At 43.7% G+C, this 20839-nt stretch overlaps 1 protein-coding gene across 1 annotated transcript; it reads right to left on the reverse strand.

Moving 5' to 3' along the window:
• Positions 1–16049: 16049 nt before the first annotated feature.
• LOC120706887 lies at positions 16050–17655 on the reverse strand. The gene is made up of 2 exons (XM_039991638.1): positions 16902–17655; positions 16050–16415 (listed from the first exon to the last, which is right to left on the reverse strand). The coding sequence occupies exons 1-2, from the start codon at positions 17533–17535 to the stop codon at positions 16294–16296; spliced, it is 756 nt and encodes a 251-aa protein (XP_039847572.1). The 5' UTR covers positions 17536–17655; the 3' UTR covers positions 16050–16293.
• Positions 17656–20839: the final 3184 nt, after the last annotated feature.

The raw sequence follows: 20839 nt of genomic DNA on the forward strand, positions 1-20839 counted from the left end.
CTCTACCTTTATCATAACCGTCCATCTTGAACTCATATTGATTTGTGTCATGCATGAAATCTTCATTGTCAATTCGAATTCTCAATTCAATCTTATATGCAAGCTTTCCAATTTGAGACATCATATATGCATCAACTCATGTCTCATTCTCTTTTGTCTTGCTTGCTTCTTTATTTAATAACCATTTATCACATGTGACAAGATCTTCCATATTTGAGATTATGCATAAGCATATCACATCTCATTCCCAAAACCTTTACTTGTCACTATAAATCCCATCATAGATCGAAACAAGCCTTCGCAAATATTAGAGCCTTTATATCAATCATGAATACTTTGCTCTATTTTCCTTTTCTTGTTTTGCTTGTCACATACACATTATACCAATGGGATAAACACGCTTGCTTGCAACACATGAACCATCTCTTTTAATACACATTTCATAATTAAATACCTGCTCATAATCTCATGCAAATAAGTTAGTCCTTTAATCGTGTTGTCAATCAATGCTCCAAAACCCACTAGGGCCTAGATGCTCTTTCAGGATGTCTTTCAGGATATGGTTAAATGAGGATCTACAAATCCAACTCAGAAAGATAAGGGACATGCTGGCTTCTTTTGCAGTAACTGGTGAGAGAGATAGTCCCAGATGGCGATGGGAAAGTACTGGCCTCTTCTCTGTTAGATCTAACTATGAGCACTTGTGTTCCAATGAATATGGAACCCACTATAATTTGATCTGGAAGGCAAAGCTTCCCTTAAAGATCAAAATCTGGTTATGGCTGATTGAACACAATGCCATTCTCACTAAAGATAATTTGGCTAAGAGAAACTAGACAGGGAACATGCGGTGCACTTTCTGTAACAACCCTGAATCTATTGACCACCTCTTCTTTGAGTGTGTTACTGTCAAGTACATCTGGAGTCTGGTAGCCTTTGTCCTGGGTCCAAGTCATAGACCCACCTCTTTTGGGCAGTTCTGGCAGCGGATCTCAGTCTTAATACCTCATAGGAGACAGTTTCATATGGTTTGGCCTGGCTGCCATATGTTGGGCGATTTGGATTTCTAGGAATAAAAGTTGCTTTGAAAAAAAGCTAATCAACTCTCCAACGGAGATCTTGTGCTCAGCCAGCTCCTTTCTGAAATATTGGGCAGGTCTGCAGGTGGGCCAAAACAAGGAGGAACTCGAGCTCAGTGCGGCTGCTCTTCTCAAGACGGCGCTACACTTCCACGCACAAGCCCACGGTGATGGCGCGAGATTGGTTCTGCTACGCTGAGGAAGCTTTGGCCTACTTCGTTCGCTTGTCTGTGGTTCGGAGAGTCCCTACTCTCGTGCCGAAGCTTTTGTAGTCTACTTTTAGTAGCCTGGTGATGTTTATTTGCCTCTGTAAGAAGTTTTTTAGCCCGCTGAACATGTTAAGTTCGCTCCAGTAGTTTACAAGACTTCGTTCTGTTTTCAAACTCTGTTGGTCAAGAACTCGTTGTAATTTCGTTGCTCCTGGGTAAAGAAATTCGGGCTCCGCCCCTCATGGAAAAAGCTAGCTAGTGTGCATACATGTGCAGGTGATGTTTTTTTCCAAAAAGGGCCACACCCAAATTTCATTACTTTTGGTAAAGAAATTACAAAGTCTTCAGGAACAACCTTAGAAGGTCTTAACGCTCAGTTTAAGCGAAGAACAAGCCGGCTCACATCCGGCTGCTGACACCAAACTCGCTTACAGGTTCAGAAAAGCAAACAGCAAAGAAGAGAAACACCCCATTTCAGCATAACTAAGGGGGGGAGCATACTTCTATCTTCACATCGGGGGCATCACTGGAGAAGAACTAACCCTGTGTCATCGCCTTGGGCTTGTGCGTGGAAGTGTAATGTCGTCTTGAGGAGCGCCATTGCACCACTCTCCAGATCTTCCTTGTCTTGTCCCGCCTGGAGACCTGCCCAGTATTTTAAGAAAGAACTCGCTAAGCAGATAATTTCCGTCGGAGATCTAATTAGCTTTTTTTCAAAACAACACTTATTCCGGGACTTCCAGATTGCCCAGCAGATAGACGCCAGCCCGATCATGTGTGAGCCCTTCTTATTTGGTAAGAGAGTGTCTACCCAATGCCAATACTGCCCAAAAGATGTGGGTCTATGGTTAGCTCCTAGCACGCAGGCTCCAGATATAATTGATAGTGATACACTCGAAGAAGAGGTGATCAATGGATTCAGTACAATTGCAGAAACAACACTGCATGTCTCCAGTCCAATTCCTCTTGGCTAGGTTGTCTTTAGTGAGGATGGCATTGTGTTCAATTAGCCATAACCACACCTTGATCTTTAAGGGAATTTTAGCTTTCCAGATCAAGTTGTAATTGCACCAGTTTCGTTCGAGCAGAGATGATCATAGACTGATTTAACAGAAAAGATTCCATTATTACCTCGTTTCCAACGGGGTTTATCATTCTCACTGTTAACTGCAAATGAATTCAGAAGATTATTCATCTTGAACTCATATTGATTTGTGTCATGCATGAAATCTTCATTGTCAATTCGAATTCTCAATTCAATCTTATATGCAAGCTTTCCAATTTGAGACATCATATATGCATCAACTCATGTCTCATTCTCTTTTGTCTTGCTTGCTTTTTTATTTAATAACCATTTATCACATGTGACAAAATCTTCCATATTTGAGATTATGCATAAGCATATCACATCTCATTCCCAAAACCTTTACTTGTCACTATAAATCCCATCATAGATCGAAACAAGCCTTCGCAAATATTAGAGCCTTTATATCAATCATGAATACTTTGCTCTATTTTTCTTTTCTTGTTTTGCTTGTCACATACACATTATACCAATGGGATAAACACACTTACTTGCAACACATGAACCATCTCTTTTAATACACATTTCATAATTAAATACCTACTCATAATCTCATGCAAATAAGTTAATCCTTTAATCATGTTGTCAATCAATGCTCCAAAACCCACTAGGGCCTAGATGCTCTTTCAGGATGTCTTTCAGGATATGGTTAAATGAGGATCTACAAATCCAACTCAGAAAGATAAGGGACCTGCTGGCTTCTTTTGCAGTAAATGGTGAGAGAGATAGTCCCAGATGGTGATGGGAAAGTACTGGTCTCTTCTCTGTTAAATCTAACTATGAGCACTTGTGTTCCAATGAATATGGAACCCACTATAATTTGATCTGGAAGGCAAAGCTTCCCTTAAAGATCTGAAAAAGTCCCTCCAAGACCAAAGTGAAGTGAAGGGGGTGCAGAAGCTATAGGAAACGTCGCCGACGACCCTGGAACTGTCAAGGATTGACGTGTGTCCCAAACTGAGGTCCTGCACTGAAAGGTGGAATCGGCCCCATGAAACTGGAAGTGAACGGCGGGGGCCTCGAGTATGGTCCAGCGAACTGAGATCCAACAAACTGTCCTACGAACATCTGTGGTCCTGTGGTGAAAAGCTGTGGACCCAGACGGAACTGAGGTGCAAAAAGTGGAGATCCGTGTCCGAACTGCTGAGTTGAAGACGATCCACCTGGCTGACTCTCCTGACCAAAGAACATCTGCTCGCCCAGGTGGTCATACTGCCCAAAGTCTATCCCCTGGAAGCTCTCAATCATCTGGTCAAGTGAGGGTATCTCTGCTGCCTCTAGCTCTGGTGAGATAGGCGAGAGAGGTGGCTGGAGCTGCATGGCAGTGTACATCCTCTTCTGATTATCCCTCAACTTCTTGTTGTTCTTCCTCTCCCTCTCCTGATTAACCAGAATGTCTCTCTGGTTCTTGATCATGCCTGCAAATGTCCTGAACATCCACTTAAAGGAAGAGGAAGACCTGCGAGGAGGGGAAGCATCTCTACCCTCATGAGGCACAAAGCCTCCAGCTGGCTCCTCCTGCTGCGGCACGTCCTGAGCGTGCTGCTGTGCATCTGCATCCTGATCAGGTAGTGGACCCTGAACCTCGTCATATCTGCCCTCAGAAGGAACTCTCACATGTTTATGATGCTTGATCCTAAGCGGCTCATGCTTCACGTCCATCCCAAAATTTCTCCTGGTGACCTTCAGTATCACCCTCATGATATACGGTGCATAGCCACATGTCTTCAAGGGAGTCTCAGAAATATGCTTGATTTCCTTCCAAATGAAGTCACCAACACTGAAGTCACTGCCTCGAGGGTCTGGCTGCATCCTGCTCATAAGATTCTTGGCATGCGCTGAGATGTCACTGGGATTCCCATCCCAGGGTGTAAGTGTCTTCCTGAACAGCATGTTCAGGATGGAGTAGTAAGTGTACAACCCCGTGACCTTGCCTGCATTGCCAACCCTATCCCTCGGATACATGAATCTCACCTGATCAGCTAATAGAGGTAAATCATAGTGAAGCTTAGGATGATTCACGTCCTGATCATCAAGTCTCAAGTAACAGCAGAAAGAAGTGTAGGAACACTGGTAGTGATGTCCCTCTGTCATCTAGTAGATAGTCCTCTCATTGCCATTTTCTAGATCATGCCTAAAATATACGGTCGCGTAGAACTGGGCTATCACCTCCTTGTTCCAATCATGCTGGAATCCCATAATGTCCTTGATGTGCCTGTCCTCACACATTTGAGCCACCTCGTCACAAATTTCATGACCCAAGTTTGCCATATGTGTCCAATCAACCCACTAGGCCTCTGAAGCAATCCCTGCCTTGACAAAAATGACAGTCTGATAGAAGTCCTACTGAAACCGAGTGTGAAACCTGTAGTCCACAGTGTCCTTTGGGACATTCAAAGGACTCTGACGCCTCAGCAAACGTGCAGCTGCTGTCATCCCGGTGTTGTAGTAGCTGACAATCTCTACACCGGCCTATCTGACAAGAATCTGAATAGCTGGGGTTACCACAGGACCCTCCAAGTCTGAGCTGCCTGCTGCACTCTCCTCTGACCCATCATCGCTGTCAACATCATCATCATCATCATCATCATTAGCATCATCTGCACCTGCATCTACATCTGTCTCAGTGTCCTCATCATCACGAGGATCTCTCAAGTAGGGTGCATCCTCCTCTGTGTCATTGCCGGATGGTTCGTCAATGTCCATCTGCTGTGCCCCTGTCTTGGCCCTTCTAGGCCTCAACTGACGCTAACTAGGAGCTGCTGCAAGAGGCTGTGAAGTGGACACAACTGTAGCTGCCTTGGTACCATCACTGCTTGAACCCACTCCAGCTGCTCGTGCAACTCGATCCTCATTGAGTTTGCTCCTCTTCTCACGGTTTCTCTTATACAAGATTTGGATAGGAAGTATTTGAATTGCACTAGAAAACTGGAAACTGGGTTCTGTCAGTTACAGACCGGTCAGACCGGTCCCTGTCAGAAACTGGAGAAAGACTCGGTTTTGATGATCTTTGTTCAGGAAAAATGCTAGAGAACTTTGATAAACAATGTTAAGATTATCTAGCACTTTACAAAGCAAAGTGTGGCTTAAGCTGATGGTTTTGGGTTCTGGCCAGACCGACCGGTCTGACCGCTTGGGCGGACCGGTCAGACCGGTCGGGTGGCGCCCGAACCCTAGGATTTGATTCCGTGCAATGCGAGCTACGAAACTTCTTGATCTCTTAGGGAATAGTTCCTAGGCCTAGCAGAACCTACTGGACCAAAGGGATTGAAAAGATATGCGCGGAGCTAAGAGATCGGGTGAAGGAAACATGTGATACCTTGGAAGAGATGAACTCGTGAGGAACTTCAAAACCAACTTCACCACTGATTGATTTCCCCCTTCTAGCCCCAATGCATGTGATGAAGCAACCAAAACAAGGGCTAGAACTCCAAATCTCCAATGGAGTGAAGATGGAGAGGGGAAAGTGAGAGAAACCAGCACATGGGTGAAAGAGGAGTGGAGTCGGTGGCAAAACGATGAAAAAGGAGAGAAGATTTTGATTGTTTTACCCCGCGGAGAGGGTAAATGTCAGACCGGTCAGACCGGTCGCACCTGGGGTGCCAGAAACTTTGCTGTCCAGACTATCCGGACTAATTTCCGGAGTATCCGGGTATAGCCCAGAGTATCCGGAAAAATATCCAGAGAATCCGGGACTTTGATCACAAAGAAGTTTTAGAATGATAACTCCTTGATCAAATGGTTAAGCACTTCCAAATATTCATACTTTTCTGACTTTATGTGCTAACCATGGAATGAATTAATAGAAGAGAACTAGATGAAGAGAATTTTGATGAGAAAAATTTCTCCGAGTGATGGCTCTTTGTTACTTCTCAAGGAGATAAGATTTTCCAAATATAACCGGTCCTTGGATGAGAGAAGTGTTTAGGATAAAGATCTATGGACTTGAGAAAGTCTCACTACTTGTGACTAGCCACCAAGCAATCAATGAGAACTATAGTCACAAGTAGATTGATACGGTCACAAAGACCAAGATCCAAATATTTTCAAATTTGACACACAACCTATCATGCTAGTTGAGTTTTCGAAAAACATCTATCCTATAACACTCATAGCATGCTACAAGTCAAACTATCACCACACTAGAGAGCTTAGCACAAACCTTACTCAATTTTACACATGATTGACACTTAGTCACAATTAGGAAGATTTTAACTAAATATCGAGGTGACAAGATTTCTTGAGCTTGATGCATACAAATACACACACTAACATTAATACGTGGCCTAGATGCTCAAAGGTAAAGCATAATGAGTAGAAAACATACCTTTGCCTCTTAGCCACTTAAACTTGTGCTTAAACTTTTAGAAACAAATACTAGTTCTCATAGATGAGAAATAGTGTGCAATGTAGCACAAGTACTTCATGATTATGCTTTGTCAATCAATATTTGATCCGTTGGATGGGTATATTTATATTAACTCTCATTGGATCCATAAAGAACATAATCAACACTATAAGAGACTACACATTCACTCGAAGAAAATGTTAGTCCCAAAGACACAAAGTGTAAAGTGATCTCCCCCTAAATAGGTACATAAGAGTTTTGAATTTCTTTTATATGCACTTTATCCATATTAAGAGACTAGGAGAGACTACTTTAACAAGTTGGTCAAAAGGCACATAAAAAGATATTTAATCGAAATTGTGCTAGATTCTCTTACTGCCTGAAGTACATGACCCCAAGAGATGCCTATAAAGCATATGCACTGAGAAGGACCTTTTTCACATAGCTTCTTTCTTGTTTCTTCAGTTTGCTACAGTTTTCTGGTCCAGACCGGTCAGACTGATCACATCAGTCAAACTGCAGTAACCTTCAATTGGTTCATGTCTTGCTTCAATGAATGTCTACTAGATATATTTTCTTACCTGAACTAAAACAAGACATTGCTCTACACAAGAGCCATTAAACGTATCTCACGACAAATGGGGAGTAACTCAAAGGAAAATGCTTTAATCACTTATTTAGAATGTCCCAAGCTCAACACAAGTGACACACTAGTACTCACCAAGAGTTAAGTGACTAATGCATTTTGAAATTAAAAAACAAGTTACCGAGATAGCATTGGATGAAGATATGCAAGATTATTCCTTGAACTTGGTCAATGACATGAATACACAATAAACTTCAAAGAACCAAGCTCTCCAATTCATCTCCATGTACCTGCAACCTTTTAAGCTTTCTTTGGTGCCCAATACTCGTTGGGCCCTGCAACGTTAGCCACAATAGACTTGGGAACCCAAATTGCCCTTATGCTAGCATTAGGTGACTTGATCACCTTAGTAGCATAATGTAACACCCGGTTTATAAAAGGACATAAACCGAGCAATCATATACGTGCTAGGATCAAGTCACACGTATATACAATAGAATGAACAGTATATCACAGCACATATCACGTAAAAAGATATAATAAAGCGAATACGAATGTTATTTATTTCATTAATGACAAAATGTCTGATACAGCGGAAGCGAAGTACAAATACGGTAAAAACTCTCCGAAGCTGAGCAGGGCGCCATAGGGACGTCGACTGGGAGACAAACGCCTAGAAGTCCTCGTAGTCCTGGTAGCGCTGAGCGAACTCCCTCGCGTCGGCAGGAACTGAGCAGCAGTAGCGTATCCAAGAGGAAAAAGTAGAGAAGAGGCAAGGGTGAGTACACAACTTGTACTCAACAAGTATAACACAAACTATGAAGCTCTAGGTTGGCTGACTGACTGCATTAGCTTTTAAGTCTTGGCAAAATTTTATTAAAGCTATTTACTGCAAGTTGATGAATTACCATAAACCCGGTTACATAGTAATTAATCAAAATTAATCATGTTACTACTGAGAACCATACCAAACCAAGCCACCCGGGGAAACCTGCCTCGTCAAAGGAAGATAACCCCACTAATCAAAAGGAGGATCTGGGCCGCTCATGACCGTGAGCACGGCTAGTATACCAGTTTTACACTCTACAGAGGTTGCACATCTTTACCCACAAGTCGTGAGCTACGCTAGTTGTTCATCACACTTCCTTAGGTGAGATGACTAGCGACTCACTACGAGGCCGTTACAAAGGACACGTTGGTAAGGTGTAACCGCTAAGGAATCAGGCTCCGCAACGATGGTAACCACCTCGAGGGGTACGCAGACCAAGCCTCGTAGCCTGGCCACCATTGAAGCTCACCACCCCCCATGCCCCGTCGGTAAGTTACTCCCAAACCAAAATGACCTAATTAGTAAGCCAAGACCGTCCCATTCCAGTCTTATGGTAGCGCTGTTGTCCCAGGTTGTCGCTCTATGAACCGGTCCTTATGGAGAGTGGCCAACCAGGCAGTAAGCACCGTGCTGGCCCCCTAAACCATGTTTCTAACAAAACCACTTTTAATGAGAAGTGAGCCACTCAAGCCACACAGAGGGCCACTCTCAGAATTAAGTTACATATACCATTAATCAAATTAATTAAAAAGGACCAAGTGTGTTATAGCGCGGCACCTAGCACAACTAACCAAAATGCAACCCAAAGAATATATATAAAGGATATAAAGTGGCTAGGAAAGTCCTTATAGGCATACAGTATTAAAATGCAGTATGTAATGATATTTAAAAGTGATAGGTTGTTCATGTTATACTTGCCTTCCTCGTACTACTCCTGCTGCTGCTCAAACTGATCAGAAGACGGCTGCTCCGGGTACTGGTACTGGGGCTCCTCCGATAGCTCAACATCTACTCACGAACACATGGCCAAAAACAATGCACAACATAAACATACAAGCAAACACTAACAAAAACTAGGAAACAGTACATAAATACATAAAACAGCACACTAAACTAGTCTAACACTATTCTACGTGTCACAACGATCGCGTGGACATAAAGAACGCGTAAAACGGAGCTAAAACGCATAATCTAGGCCAAAAACAAGATCCAGGGACCTATTTGTAAGAAAACTGGAGTTCCAGGGGGTTTCTGGGCAAAACCGAGGACTAAAACATAATTAAACATTATATCTAAGGGCTGGCGTGCAAAAACACAGGGCCTGGACTGCGGGTTCAAAAATCAGGAAACTCAGGGGCTTAAGTGAATAAAACAGGGCCATTTTGGAATTAGTTTTGAACGGGCGCGGACTGCGGGTTGAATTCAAGAAAGCCGAGGGGTTCTTTAACAAAACGCCAGGCGAACTGTTCTCTTCAGATCGGGACCATCGGATCTCGGTCTGAGGGCTCAGGGAGGCTCGGGTCTAGATCTAATCTAGGCCGTCGGTCTTGGATCGGGTGGCCAGGGAGGTTTGGGGTGCTGGGCGGCGGCGCTCAGCGCCGGAGTTCGGTTCCGTGGCGGCGGTTCCGCCGGAGGAGGCCAAATCCGGCACTCCGGGTGTCGGTTTGAGCCGGGGATGGGCTGTGGAGCACCATTGCGGCATGGGTAATACACCTATGCGCTCAGAGCAGCGGATTAGGGCTCGGGACGGCGTGTGCGGTGTTGGTGGCGGGTGTGCGCGGCGGAGCGTCGCCGGCGTGCGCTCGCGCGGCTGCTGGGGTGTGCTACAAGCAAAGGTAGCTAGTGTAAAAGTACGGCGGGGTCATGGGGTGCTCACCGAGGACGCGGGACAGTCGGGGTCGCAGTGCGAAATCACCGGCGTCGGGGTCCAGCGGCGGCTTAGCATGACACTCGTGGACGGGTCGCTGCAGAGCGTCACCGACATCCTGGATCACGCGGGATGCCTCGCTATAGATCTGCGAACGCGGGAGGTGGGTCAGTTGGACCGGAGGAACGCCGGCGGTGAGGGATTTCGACGGCGGCCCGATCTCACCTGAGTCGAAATCCGGCGCAATCCCGGCGCGGTGCGGGCAGGGCTCGGGGAAGACCGGCTTGTGGAGATCACCGGCGGCACGGCGGAGCGTCTGCGGGGTTTCGCAGGGGCGGAGGTGTAGCGGGGTGGCGTGGACGCGACGGCGCACGAGTTCTGCACGGCGGAGCTAGGTAGGGGCACGGCATGGCTCGGTTCCAGGCTAAGGAGGTGGGCTAGGTGCGGCGCACGGGGTGACCAGGGGCGTTTAAAGAGGGCTGGCGAGATTCTCGGCACCGGGCGACGGAAAGTGAGCTCCGGTGATCTCGGCGGGGGCTCGGTTGCTGGTTCTGCGGATCGCGCGGACTGCGCAACTACCCGGCGCGATCCCGGATTCTGGGGGCCGGCTTCTAGAAGGAGGAAGGGACGGATATGGCTAACCAGTGGGCCACGGGGGGTCGGGGTGGTCCACATAGTAGGGACGGGCGAGCGGGGCTGAGCTGTGCGGAGCAGAGGCGAGGCCGTCATGGCGGGGAAGAAGGTTCTGTCCTGTGGGGCCGCTGCGTCAGCGAGCGGGGGAAGCGCGAGGAGCGGTGCGGGCCGAAGCAGAGCAGGCCGGGGCGCGCGTGTGAGGAGGGAGCGACACAGGAGAGAGGGAGCGCTGCGCGGGCTGAGCGGGAGAGGGGAAAGAGGAGAAGGGTTGGGCCGCTAGCTGGGCTGCCTGGGCTGAGGTGGGCCGCAGTGGGTTGGTTTGGTTAGGGTGATGGGCTGGGTTGGGTTGTTGGGCTGGGTTGGCTTTCTATTTCCCCTTTTCTATTTCAAAACACCTCAAACCTATTTGAATTCAAATTCAAATTTGAATTCAACACTAACACTCAAACAAATAAAAGAGATGCTCCAGCATGAATGCAACAAACATTTTTGACCCTATGATAAATTTTAATTACTTAGGGAACAAAAATTAGATTAAATGCAAGACTAGACATAATAAACCTTAGAAAATTAAGTAAAGCCAATTAAATTTATTAATAAATGCTGGAAATTAAATTAGGGTGTTACACATAAGTACTCATCTTGTCCTTCCCAAGCTTATCAAAGTCATATTGAATAGTTTTTGAGTTAGGCAAATTTCCATTTGGGCAATCCTTGCTCATATGACCTTTTACTCGACAAGTGTAGTAAATTCGGTGCTTAATCTTGACGAAGGTGCTCTTGACTTGATACTTGTGCTTCTGAGCATCACAAATCTTCTTGAGTGGAAAAGCGGGCTTTGTGGGATTCTTTTCGGGTCCTACAGCAGCTCTGGCCTGGACCGGTCTGACCGGTCGGGAGTGACCGGTCTGACCGGTCTGGTCAGACCTGAACTGCTGAGGACAACAGTGGGTCATATGCCCCTTTTTCCTGCATCCAAAGCACATTCTATTTTCTGGAAGCTTTCTTTGACTTCTTGAAAGTCGCTCTTCCTCATCGGGCTTGATTTGACAATTTCTTGCATAATGCCCTTTCTCTAGGCATCTATAGCACTTGATGTGTCCTAGAGACTTCTTTCTTGAAATCTTGTGCTTGATACTCTTTTGATCTTGTTGAAGAGTTGATCTAGTGATGTTTGAACCCTTCTCAAGCTTCTTCACCACGGAGTCGCGGTTATCTTGAGAAGGTCTCACTTTCTCCTTGCCCTCCAACTTAATCACTTGTTCTTTGAGTCTTTTTATTTCATTCATAAGTTCTTCATTTTCTTGTGCAATGAAGTCATCACAAGATTCTACAAATACTTGCTCAATACTAGATTGGCTTGCTTGAGAACAACATGGTTTAGTGCAAGTCAGGTCAAATTGAACTTGTGAGCATGTGCAAGTGTGGAATAGAGGTTCATAGGATTTTACCGTTGCAGCCATAACCTCATGAGCCACTTCAAGTGAGACATATGAGTTCACAAGCATCTCATAGGATTTTTCAAGCTCCGTATGAGTTCCTTGCAAAGCCACATGCTCACTAGTGAGCTTCTCCAACCTTGCCTTGAGCACTTGATTCTCCTTCTCTAAAGAGTCAATCCGACATAAGGAGTTAGTAGATAAATTCTCTGATTTTCTTACCAAGGAGGCATAGATGATCTTGAGCTTGTCAAGCTCTTCTTTGAATTTCATTGCTTGCTCAACTCCTTGGTTATCTCCTTTTTTGATTTCGGCTGTCAAGCACTTGTGATCAACATCACTCAAAGATGTTGACTCATATGAAGCTCTCTCTTGCCTTGATCGCCGTCGGGAGCACTTTTTGCTCTCTTTGCGTTGTCCCCTGGTCAGACCGGTCTGACCGGTTCCAACAGGGAACCAGCAGACTTTGCTCCTTTTCTTCCTTGATCATCGAACGAAACCACATGAGGATGAGTATGATTCTCTGAAGTAATATACTCCTCTAGTGACCCTTCATCTTCTTCTTGATCTTCGTCGTTACTGTCTTCTTCACATATTGCCTCTAGAAGTTTCCAAAGACTATATGCATCAAGACGTATCTTTGCAAATTTCTTCTCCTCTTGTATAGAATCTGCAAAATCTTTGTCCATGCTTTCAAACAAAATGTCAATTACACGACGATTACACAACAAGCATTCCTTTTTTTCTTTTGACAAATTTTTAAATCCTTTAGGTAGAATGCTAGTCTTTATGGCTTGCTCAAAAGAAGGACCCATGTTCCTTAGCATATTACGAATATGAGCTGACCAAGAAAGGTAGTTTGAGCCATTTATACCAAGGGGCTCAAACGGTACCTCGCAACATGTCGACATGGTGATTCTCCAAGCCGTGAGGGTTCAATCCGGAGACCAAAGCTTTGATACCAATTGAAAGGATCTTGATCACACAATGTAGTAGCCTATAGGGGGGTGAATAGACTTTTCTTCAATATTTAGCGCTTAATCCCTGCTGGGACTGCTTGGACCGGTCTACCAGACCGGTCAGACCGGTCTATGCAGGCAGACACCCCAGTCAGCAGTAACAAGTCCCCTCTCGAGCTTGAACCTATAAGAAACTTGGGATATGTGTCTTGCAGAGTATTTCTAACAATATAAACAAGTCCCTACACACAAGTAGAGCACACCCAAGAAGATCGAGCGGAAGCAAAATTCAAACTCAAAACTATAAATGCAAGGTAAGTAAATTAAACCGAAATAGAGATGATGCGATGAAGACACGGTGATTTGTTTGACCGAAGTTCGGATTCACCCCGTGCACCCACGTGTGAATCCTACTCTCCGTTGAGGAAGCTCGTAGTGACCCCAAGGTCAAGCTATCTCCTCTTCTCCACTATACGACCATGTGCCCTCTTGGCACACGATCGAAGCCGCTACAAATTTGCCGCTGCTCACCACAACCTTGGGAGCTAGCCGGCGACGCCTAGCCATCTAGGAGCCGATGCTCCAAGAGTAACAAATGCTTCAATCGAGTTCGCCGACGCAACCTCAAGTGCTCAAAGCTTGGGATGCTTCTCTCTTGCTCAAATGGCTCTCAAGGAATGGATTCACTCAACCCAACTTAAAGATTCACCTTGAATCAAGCAACTCTCACAAAGAGAGGTTGGGGAGGATTCTCCAAGTGCTCACTAGGCTCTCAAGATGTTCTGAAATATTCTAGCGTCAGCACCCACGAATGGGTGAAGTCATGGGGTATAAATACCCCTTCTCACAAAACTAGCCTTTGCCCTGTCAGTGTTAAACCAGTCAGACCGGTCCCCTAGACCGGTCAGACCGGTATGTTTTGAAAACTAGCCGTTGGAGGCTCACCCTGCTCAGACCGGTCAGACCGGTCCCTTGGACCGGTCAGACTGGTCCCTCTCTGTTTTCTGCAGTCAGCTCTCACTCCTTAGGCTAAACTCTCTAGGGACTGGTTTGAGCACTTTTGGTATTGTCTAAACCTACTGATGTTGTATCCCTCTTGATAGTACGGTATACCTATACTCAAGTGCACAAATGAAATATACAATTTCCATGATTACTTGAGCTTCTTCATAATATGATCATGCCGACTTTTCTTCGATCAATACCGTGAGGGCATCAACATCTTCTTTCTTTTGAGCATACCCGCTTTGAGCTAGTGACTTTGAATCTTTGAATTGCATAGGAATGAAATCCACCTTGATTCACAAGTCACCTTCTTTTCTTGAATAATGACACTCTTCAACATAGAGCTCTCCATGACTTTAGAATCTCCGGCCTTTGACCCGTATCGGTTTCTTTGCTCCCCCCAAGCCGTCGCTTGCGTAGCCTCTTGAAACACGCCTCTCGGTCCTCTACCTTTATCCTAACCGTCCATCTTGAACTCATATTGATTTGTGTCATGCATGAAATCTTCATTGTCAATTCGAATTCTCAATTCAATCTTATATGCAAGCTTTCCAATTTGAGACATCATATATGCATCAACTCATGTCTCATTCTCTTTTGTCTTGCTTGCTTCTTTATTTAATAACCATTTATCACATGTGACAAGATCTTCCATATTTGAGATTATGCATAAGCATATCACATCTCATTCCCAAAACCTTTACTTGTCACTATAAATCCCATCATAGATCGAAACAAGCCTTCGCAAATATTAGAGCCTTTATATCAATCATGAATACTTTGCTCTATTTTCCTTTTCTTGTTTTGCTTGTCACATACACATTATACCAATGGGATAAACACGCTTGCTTGCAACACATGAACCATCTCTTTTAATACACATTTCATAATTAAATACCTGCTCATAATCTCATGCAAATAAGTTAGTCCTTTAATCGTGTTGTCAATCAATGCTCCAAAACCCACTAGGGCCTAGATGCTCTTTCAGGATGTCTTTCAGGATATGGTTAAATGAGGATCTACAAATCCAACTCAGAAAGATAAGGGACATGCTGGCTTCTTTTGCAGTAACTGGTGAGAGAGATAGTCCCAGATGGCGATGGGAAAGTACTGGCCTCTTCTCTGTTAGATCTAACTATGAGCACTTGTGTTCCAATGAATATGGAACCCACTATAATTTGATCTGGAAGGCAAAGCTTCCCTTAAAGATCAAAATCTGGTTATGGCTGATTGAACACAATGCCATTCTCACTAAAGATAATTTGGCTAAGAGAAACTAGACAGGGAACATGCGGTGCACTTTCTGTAACAACCCTGAATCTATTGACCACCTCTTCTTTGAGTGTGTTACTGTCAAGTACATCTGGAGTCTGGTAGCCTTTGTCCTGGGTCCAAGTCATAGACCCACCTCTTTTGGGCAGTTCTGGCAGCGGATCTCAGTCTTAATACCTCATAGGAGACAGTTTCATATGGTTTGGCCTGGCTGCCATATGTTGGGCGATTTGGATTTCTAGGAATAAAAGTTGCTTTGAAAAAAAGCTAATCAACTCTCCAACGGAGATCTTGTGCTCAGCCAGCTCCTTTCTAAAATATTGGGCAGGTCTGCAGGTGGGCCAAAACAAGGAGGAACTCGAGCTCAGTGCGGCTGCTCTTCTCAAGACGGCGCTACACTTCCACGCACAAGCCCACGGTGATGGCGCGAGATTGGTTCTGCTACGCTGAGGAAGCTTTGGCCTACTTCGTTCGCTTGTCTGTGGTTCGGAGAGTCCCTACTCTCGTGCCGAAGCTTTTGTAGTCTACTTTTAGTAGCCTGGTGATGTTTATTTGCCTCTGTAAGAAGTTTTTTAGCCCACTGAACATGTTAAGTTCGCTCCAGTAGTTTACAAGACTTCGTTCTGTTTTCAAACTCTGTTGGTCAAGAACTCGTTGTAATTTCGTTGCTCCTGGGTAAAGAAATTCGGGCCCCGCCCCTCATGGAAAAAGCTATCTAGTGTGCATACATGTGCAGGTGATGTTTTTTTTCCAAAAAGGGCCACACCCGAATTTCATTACTTTTGGTAAAGAAATTACAAAGTCTTCAGGAACAACCTTAGAAGGTCTTAACGCTCAGTTTAAGCGAAGAACAGCCGGCTCACATCCGGCTGCTGACACCAAACTCGCTTACAGGTTCAGAAAAGCAAACAGCAAAGAAGAGAAACACCCCATTTCAGCATAACTAAGGGGGGGAGCATACTTCTATCTTCACGTCGGGGGCATCACTGGAGAAGAACCAACCCTGTGTCATCGCCTTGGGCTTGTGCGTGGAAGTGTAATGTCGTCTTGAGGAGCGCCATTGCACCACTCTCCAGATCTTCCTTGTCTTGTCCCGCCTGGAGACCTGCCCAGTATTTTAAGAAAGAACTCGCTAAGCAGATAATTTCCGTCGGAGATCTAATTAGCTTTTTTTCAAAACAACACTTATTCCGGGACTTCCAGATCGCCCAGCAGATAGACGCCAGCCCGATCATGTGTGAGCCCTTCTTATTTGGTAAGAGAGTGTCTACCCAATGCCAATACTGCCCAAAAGATGTGGGTCTATGGTTAGCTCCTAGCACGCAGGCTCCAGATATAATTGATAGTGATACACTCGAAGAAGAGGTGATCAATGGATTTAGTACAATTGCAGAAACAACACTGCATGTCTCCAGTCCAATTCCTCTTGGCTAGGTTGTCTTTAGTGAGGATGGCATTGTGTTCAATTAGCCATAACCACACCTTGATCTTTAAGGGAATTTTAGCTTTCCAGATCAAGTTGTAATTGCACCAGTTTCGTTCGAGCAGAGATGATCATAGACTGATTTAACAGAAAAGATTCCATTATTACCTCGTTTCCAACGGGGTTTATCATTCTCACTGTTAACTGCAAATGAATTCAGAAGATTATTCATCTTCCTATAATGTATTTGTAACTCCTCATTTAACCATCTTCGCAGAGATAATCTCCAGCCTTGCTGAGCCATTTCAGCAACCGTAGCTTCAGGGTTGTTGCAAATGTCAAAGAGTTGAGGGAATTTCTCTTTCAGAGGGGTATCACCAATCCAACTATCCTTCCAAAAACTGGTGGAATCACCTCTTCCCACAGAAATTTTTCTCGCAGAAGTGTAGAGATTTTTAACTGAAATGAATTGATTCCACACAGGGGAATTCTTAGGACTTTTCTTAAGCAGGGACATGCAAGACTTTTTCAGATATTTTTTCTTTACTATATCTTGCCATAAACCCTGCTTATGCTCCAATTTATAGATTGATTGTAGATGTGACATACACCAAAGCGTCTCCTTGCTCGCTGGCCGCAAGCTTTGCCGGTCGCTGCGCCTCCCTGCTCGCCGGCCCCAAGCTCCGGCGGCAGCAAGCGCCTCACTGCTCGCTTGCCGCGAGCTTCGCCAGCTGCGAGAGCTCCTTTGCTCGTGGCCAGCATATAGCTTGTCGGAGTCCAGGGCCTCGGGCACGCCATCCATGAGCTCGTGGAGCTCAGGCTCTCCGGCGTTGCACGCCGTGAATGGGAGGACTGGAGGAGAGAGAGAGAGAGGATATGGGAGGATAAGAGACGAGTGGATTGGAGAGGATGATGTGGAACTGATTTTGAATATAGCCATCTATTTTATCTAATTTTTAAGATTATCTCATAAAATTAGATGGTTTTCTATTTTTACAAAAAAGTATAATCTACAAATTTAGCTAACATAATACATAAACTCTTAGAGATGGTCTAACCTAGTACTGCTGCGTGCGGCTCCGATAAATTAGTGTGGTTTGCTCCAGACGAGAGATGGATAGAAATTAGAAAATAATTGATCGAGACGGGCTTTACTCGCTGTGTGATCACCAGCACATTCATTCTGAGGGTGTGTTTAGTTGGTGAAAAAATTTGGATTTTGCTACTGTAGCATATTTCGTTGTTACCTGGCAAATAATATTTAATTATAGATTAATTAGACTTAAAAGATTTAGCTCGTGCTAATCAGTTAGACTGCATAATTATTTATTTTTTTTAACTATATTTAATGCTCCATGCATGTGTTTGAAGATTTAATGTGACGGGCAATGTAGGAAGTTTTTTTTGAACTAAACGCACCCTGAGCTGCTACGTGCATCGATTGGTTTGTGTCCGCTTCAGCAAATCTCCTCGGTTACGGTGAGGTCGGTCCCCGCTTCTCCTTCTTCAGTAGAATTTGCTCTCTCATCTTTCAAAAAGAAAAAGAATTGGCTCTCTCTGGTGGTGCAGCTTGGTTTTATTAGATTTATGAAAAAAAATCCGGCCTTAATTATTCACATGCGAATAACTGCAGCAAAAAAAGTTACAAAATTTTACCTCAAATAAGTAATTTCACAAGTACAAGAAAGAAAGCTATAAACAAAACAAAAAATTAGAAAATTAAGTTTCAATCTTATCTTCTTGGTCGTTTCCACCTCAAACATGCAATGTATTCACACGGCCTCTTTACCTCTCCGATCCAACAACAAAACAGCCTCCGGGCACGCACTCGTGATTCGTGACGTCTCCGCAGACCGTGCCACTGCCACCCGTTGCGTCCGTCTTATGTATGTATCAATATATCATCTTTGTATGCGTACTATATACTTACTGTAATAATAGTAGAAGAAGACCACAAAAGAGAAATTGTTTTCTAGATTATTAATCAAAGGCCCACCCTGGTTAACGCCAGCGAGCCCAGTCCACGGCCCATTTTGTGAGCATGTTCAGTATTTCAGCCCCTCGAACAGGCCCAATCAGAAGAAGGCCCGCAAAGCAAGACCGTTTTGGTCAATACCCAAAATTTCGGCTCAGTTTTCTTTTCACTGAATTCAACTCGCGAAATCTATCTATGGAAATAATGTTAAAAAAAGTTAGGCCTGTTAAGTTGCAAAATTCAAAATTCTAATACTATCACCTCGAATGAGAATCATACATGTATGAAGTATTAAATCTAGACGAAATAAAAAACTAATTGCATAGTTTGTCTGTAAATTACAAGACGAATCTAATGAGCCTAATTAGACTATGGTTAGATACTAAATTGCTACAGTAACCATGTGCTAATGACAGATTAATTAGTTTTAAAAAATTCATCTCGTAGTTTAACGAGATCTATAATTATTTTTATAATTAATCTATATTTAATACTTCAAATGTGAAAAAAATCTATTTCAAAATCTTTACTGCTGCAACTAAACGAGGACTTAGTATATTTTTATAAGTTATGACGTCTTATGTCACCCTAAAAGCTCAATTGCACATGAATGAAAAAATAAAAAAGAAGAATCCCATTATAGGGGTAAATTGGACCAGCCGGATAGTTTGGGGAGTCAATCGGTACAGACAAAGTAGACTATTTGGGACTCATCTTTATCTTTTGTACTGAAGTGCACTTTTTAATCATTTTCTATTCCAAATAATTTTAATAATATGAATGAAATTGACGCTTAAGTTCATTTAGGCACTGAACGCATGATTTGTCCAGTTACCGACCATTCTAATGGCGCAGTTCTCCTAGCTAAATTGATACTAACCTCCGTTCACAAATAATTGACAATTTTGATTTTATTATTCAAAGTTTGACCTTCAATTTTCTCATAAATTTATTGTTATGCCATTTCAAACATGCATCATACTTAAAGTATTCTTGACACTAAATACAATGATACTCTAAGTGTTCATAGTTAACAAGATACTTTTTAAATAATTAGCGGCCAAAATAGTAATAGTAAAAGTCAAAGTTGCCAAGTATTTGTGAACGGAGGTTAGTAGTTGTTTTGGCTTTTCTAGCTAAATTGATAGTTGTTTTGATTTTTCTATATGGGTGTATATATTTTGCTATGCATCTAGATATATGCTATGTCTAGATGCATAACAAAATCTGTTTTTTTAGAAAAATCAAACGACTAATAATTTAGAATGAAACTAGTCAGGCTGGCGCGCTATGCGCGCCTATAAAAAAACGTGGACCTAAAATATTAATAGAAAGATATTATCCATTACTATGTTCGAAGCAACATCGTATCGATGTATTGAGTTAGATCTAAAAATTACAGTAAAGCGGCATAGTAGTTTTGTGTCTGAGAGCGCGTCAATATCAAGCATTGTAGTATAGAGGGACAGGTAATTTTTCCTTAGAAATATTTTTTTTGTGTCAGTAGGTATAATTTAATTAATTTAGTAGGAAAAAAAATAAGATTAGAAATGAATGAACAGTTTAATTATATTTTGTGGGTTTAGGGAAGGAAATCAAAACCCAAGTAGTACAACTACCACATGTAAATGTAGTATACAAAGTTTAGTTATTATTTTTGTATGTAGGAAGTAGTTAAATTTTTTTTGTATTGTCAAATAATAGAAGGAATATATTTTTTTTAAAATAAAGATACTAACTTAATAGAATCGTGGGTCCCACGTGGGTCCTGCCTGAATAATATGTGGGTCCCGCCTGAATAGTATGTGGGCCCGCATGAACAGTGCACGACCCCATGTGGGGCCACGACTCACGGCATCGCTCGGATTCTTGGAGCTTTAGTATATGTACTCAATGAGTAGTTTTTTAAAAAACTATAAATTGCCACGGAGTAGTATTGACGGTAAGCAAGCATCTTGCGTCGTTGGACCTCGGTCCAGCGCGGCATTTACTGATGAACAATGACCCGTACGTGAGACGAGCGCATGCAGGTAACCTCGCCGCCGGCCGCCGGCCCATGCATGTCAACGCTGACGCTGGTGGGGGATTCGTGGGAAACCTGGACCCTAGACCGTACCCACATGGGAACCTG

Source organism: Panicum virgatum, chromosome 5K (assembly GCF_016808335.1).
Source record: "Panicum virgatum strain AP13 chromosome 5K, P.virgatum_v5, whole genome shotgun sequence".
In the NCBI taxonomy this organism is placed as follows: domain Eukaryota; kingdom Viridiplantae; phylum Streptophyta; class Magnoliopsida; order Poales; family Poaceae; genus Panicum; species Panicum virgatum.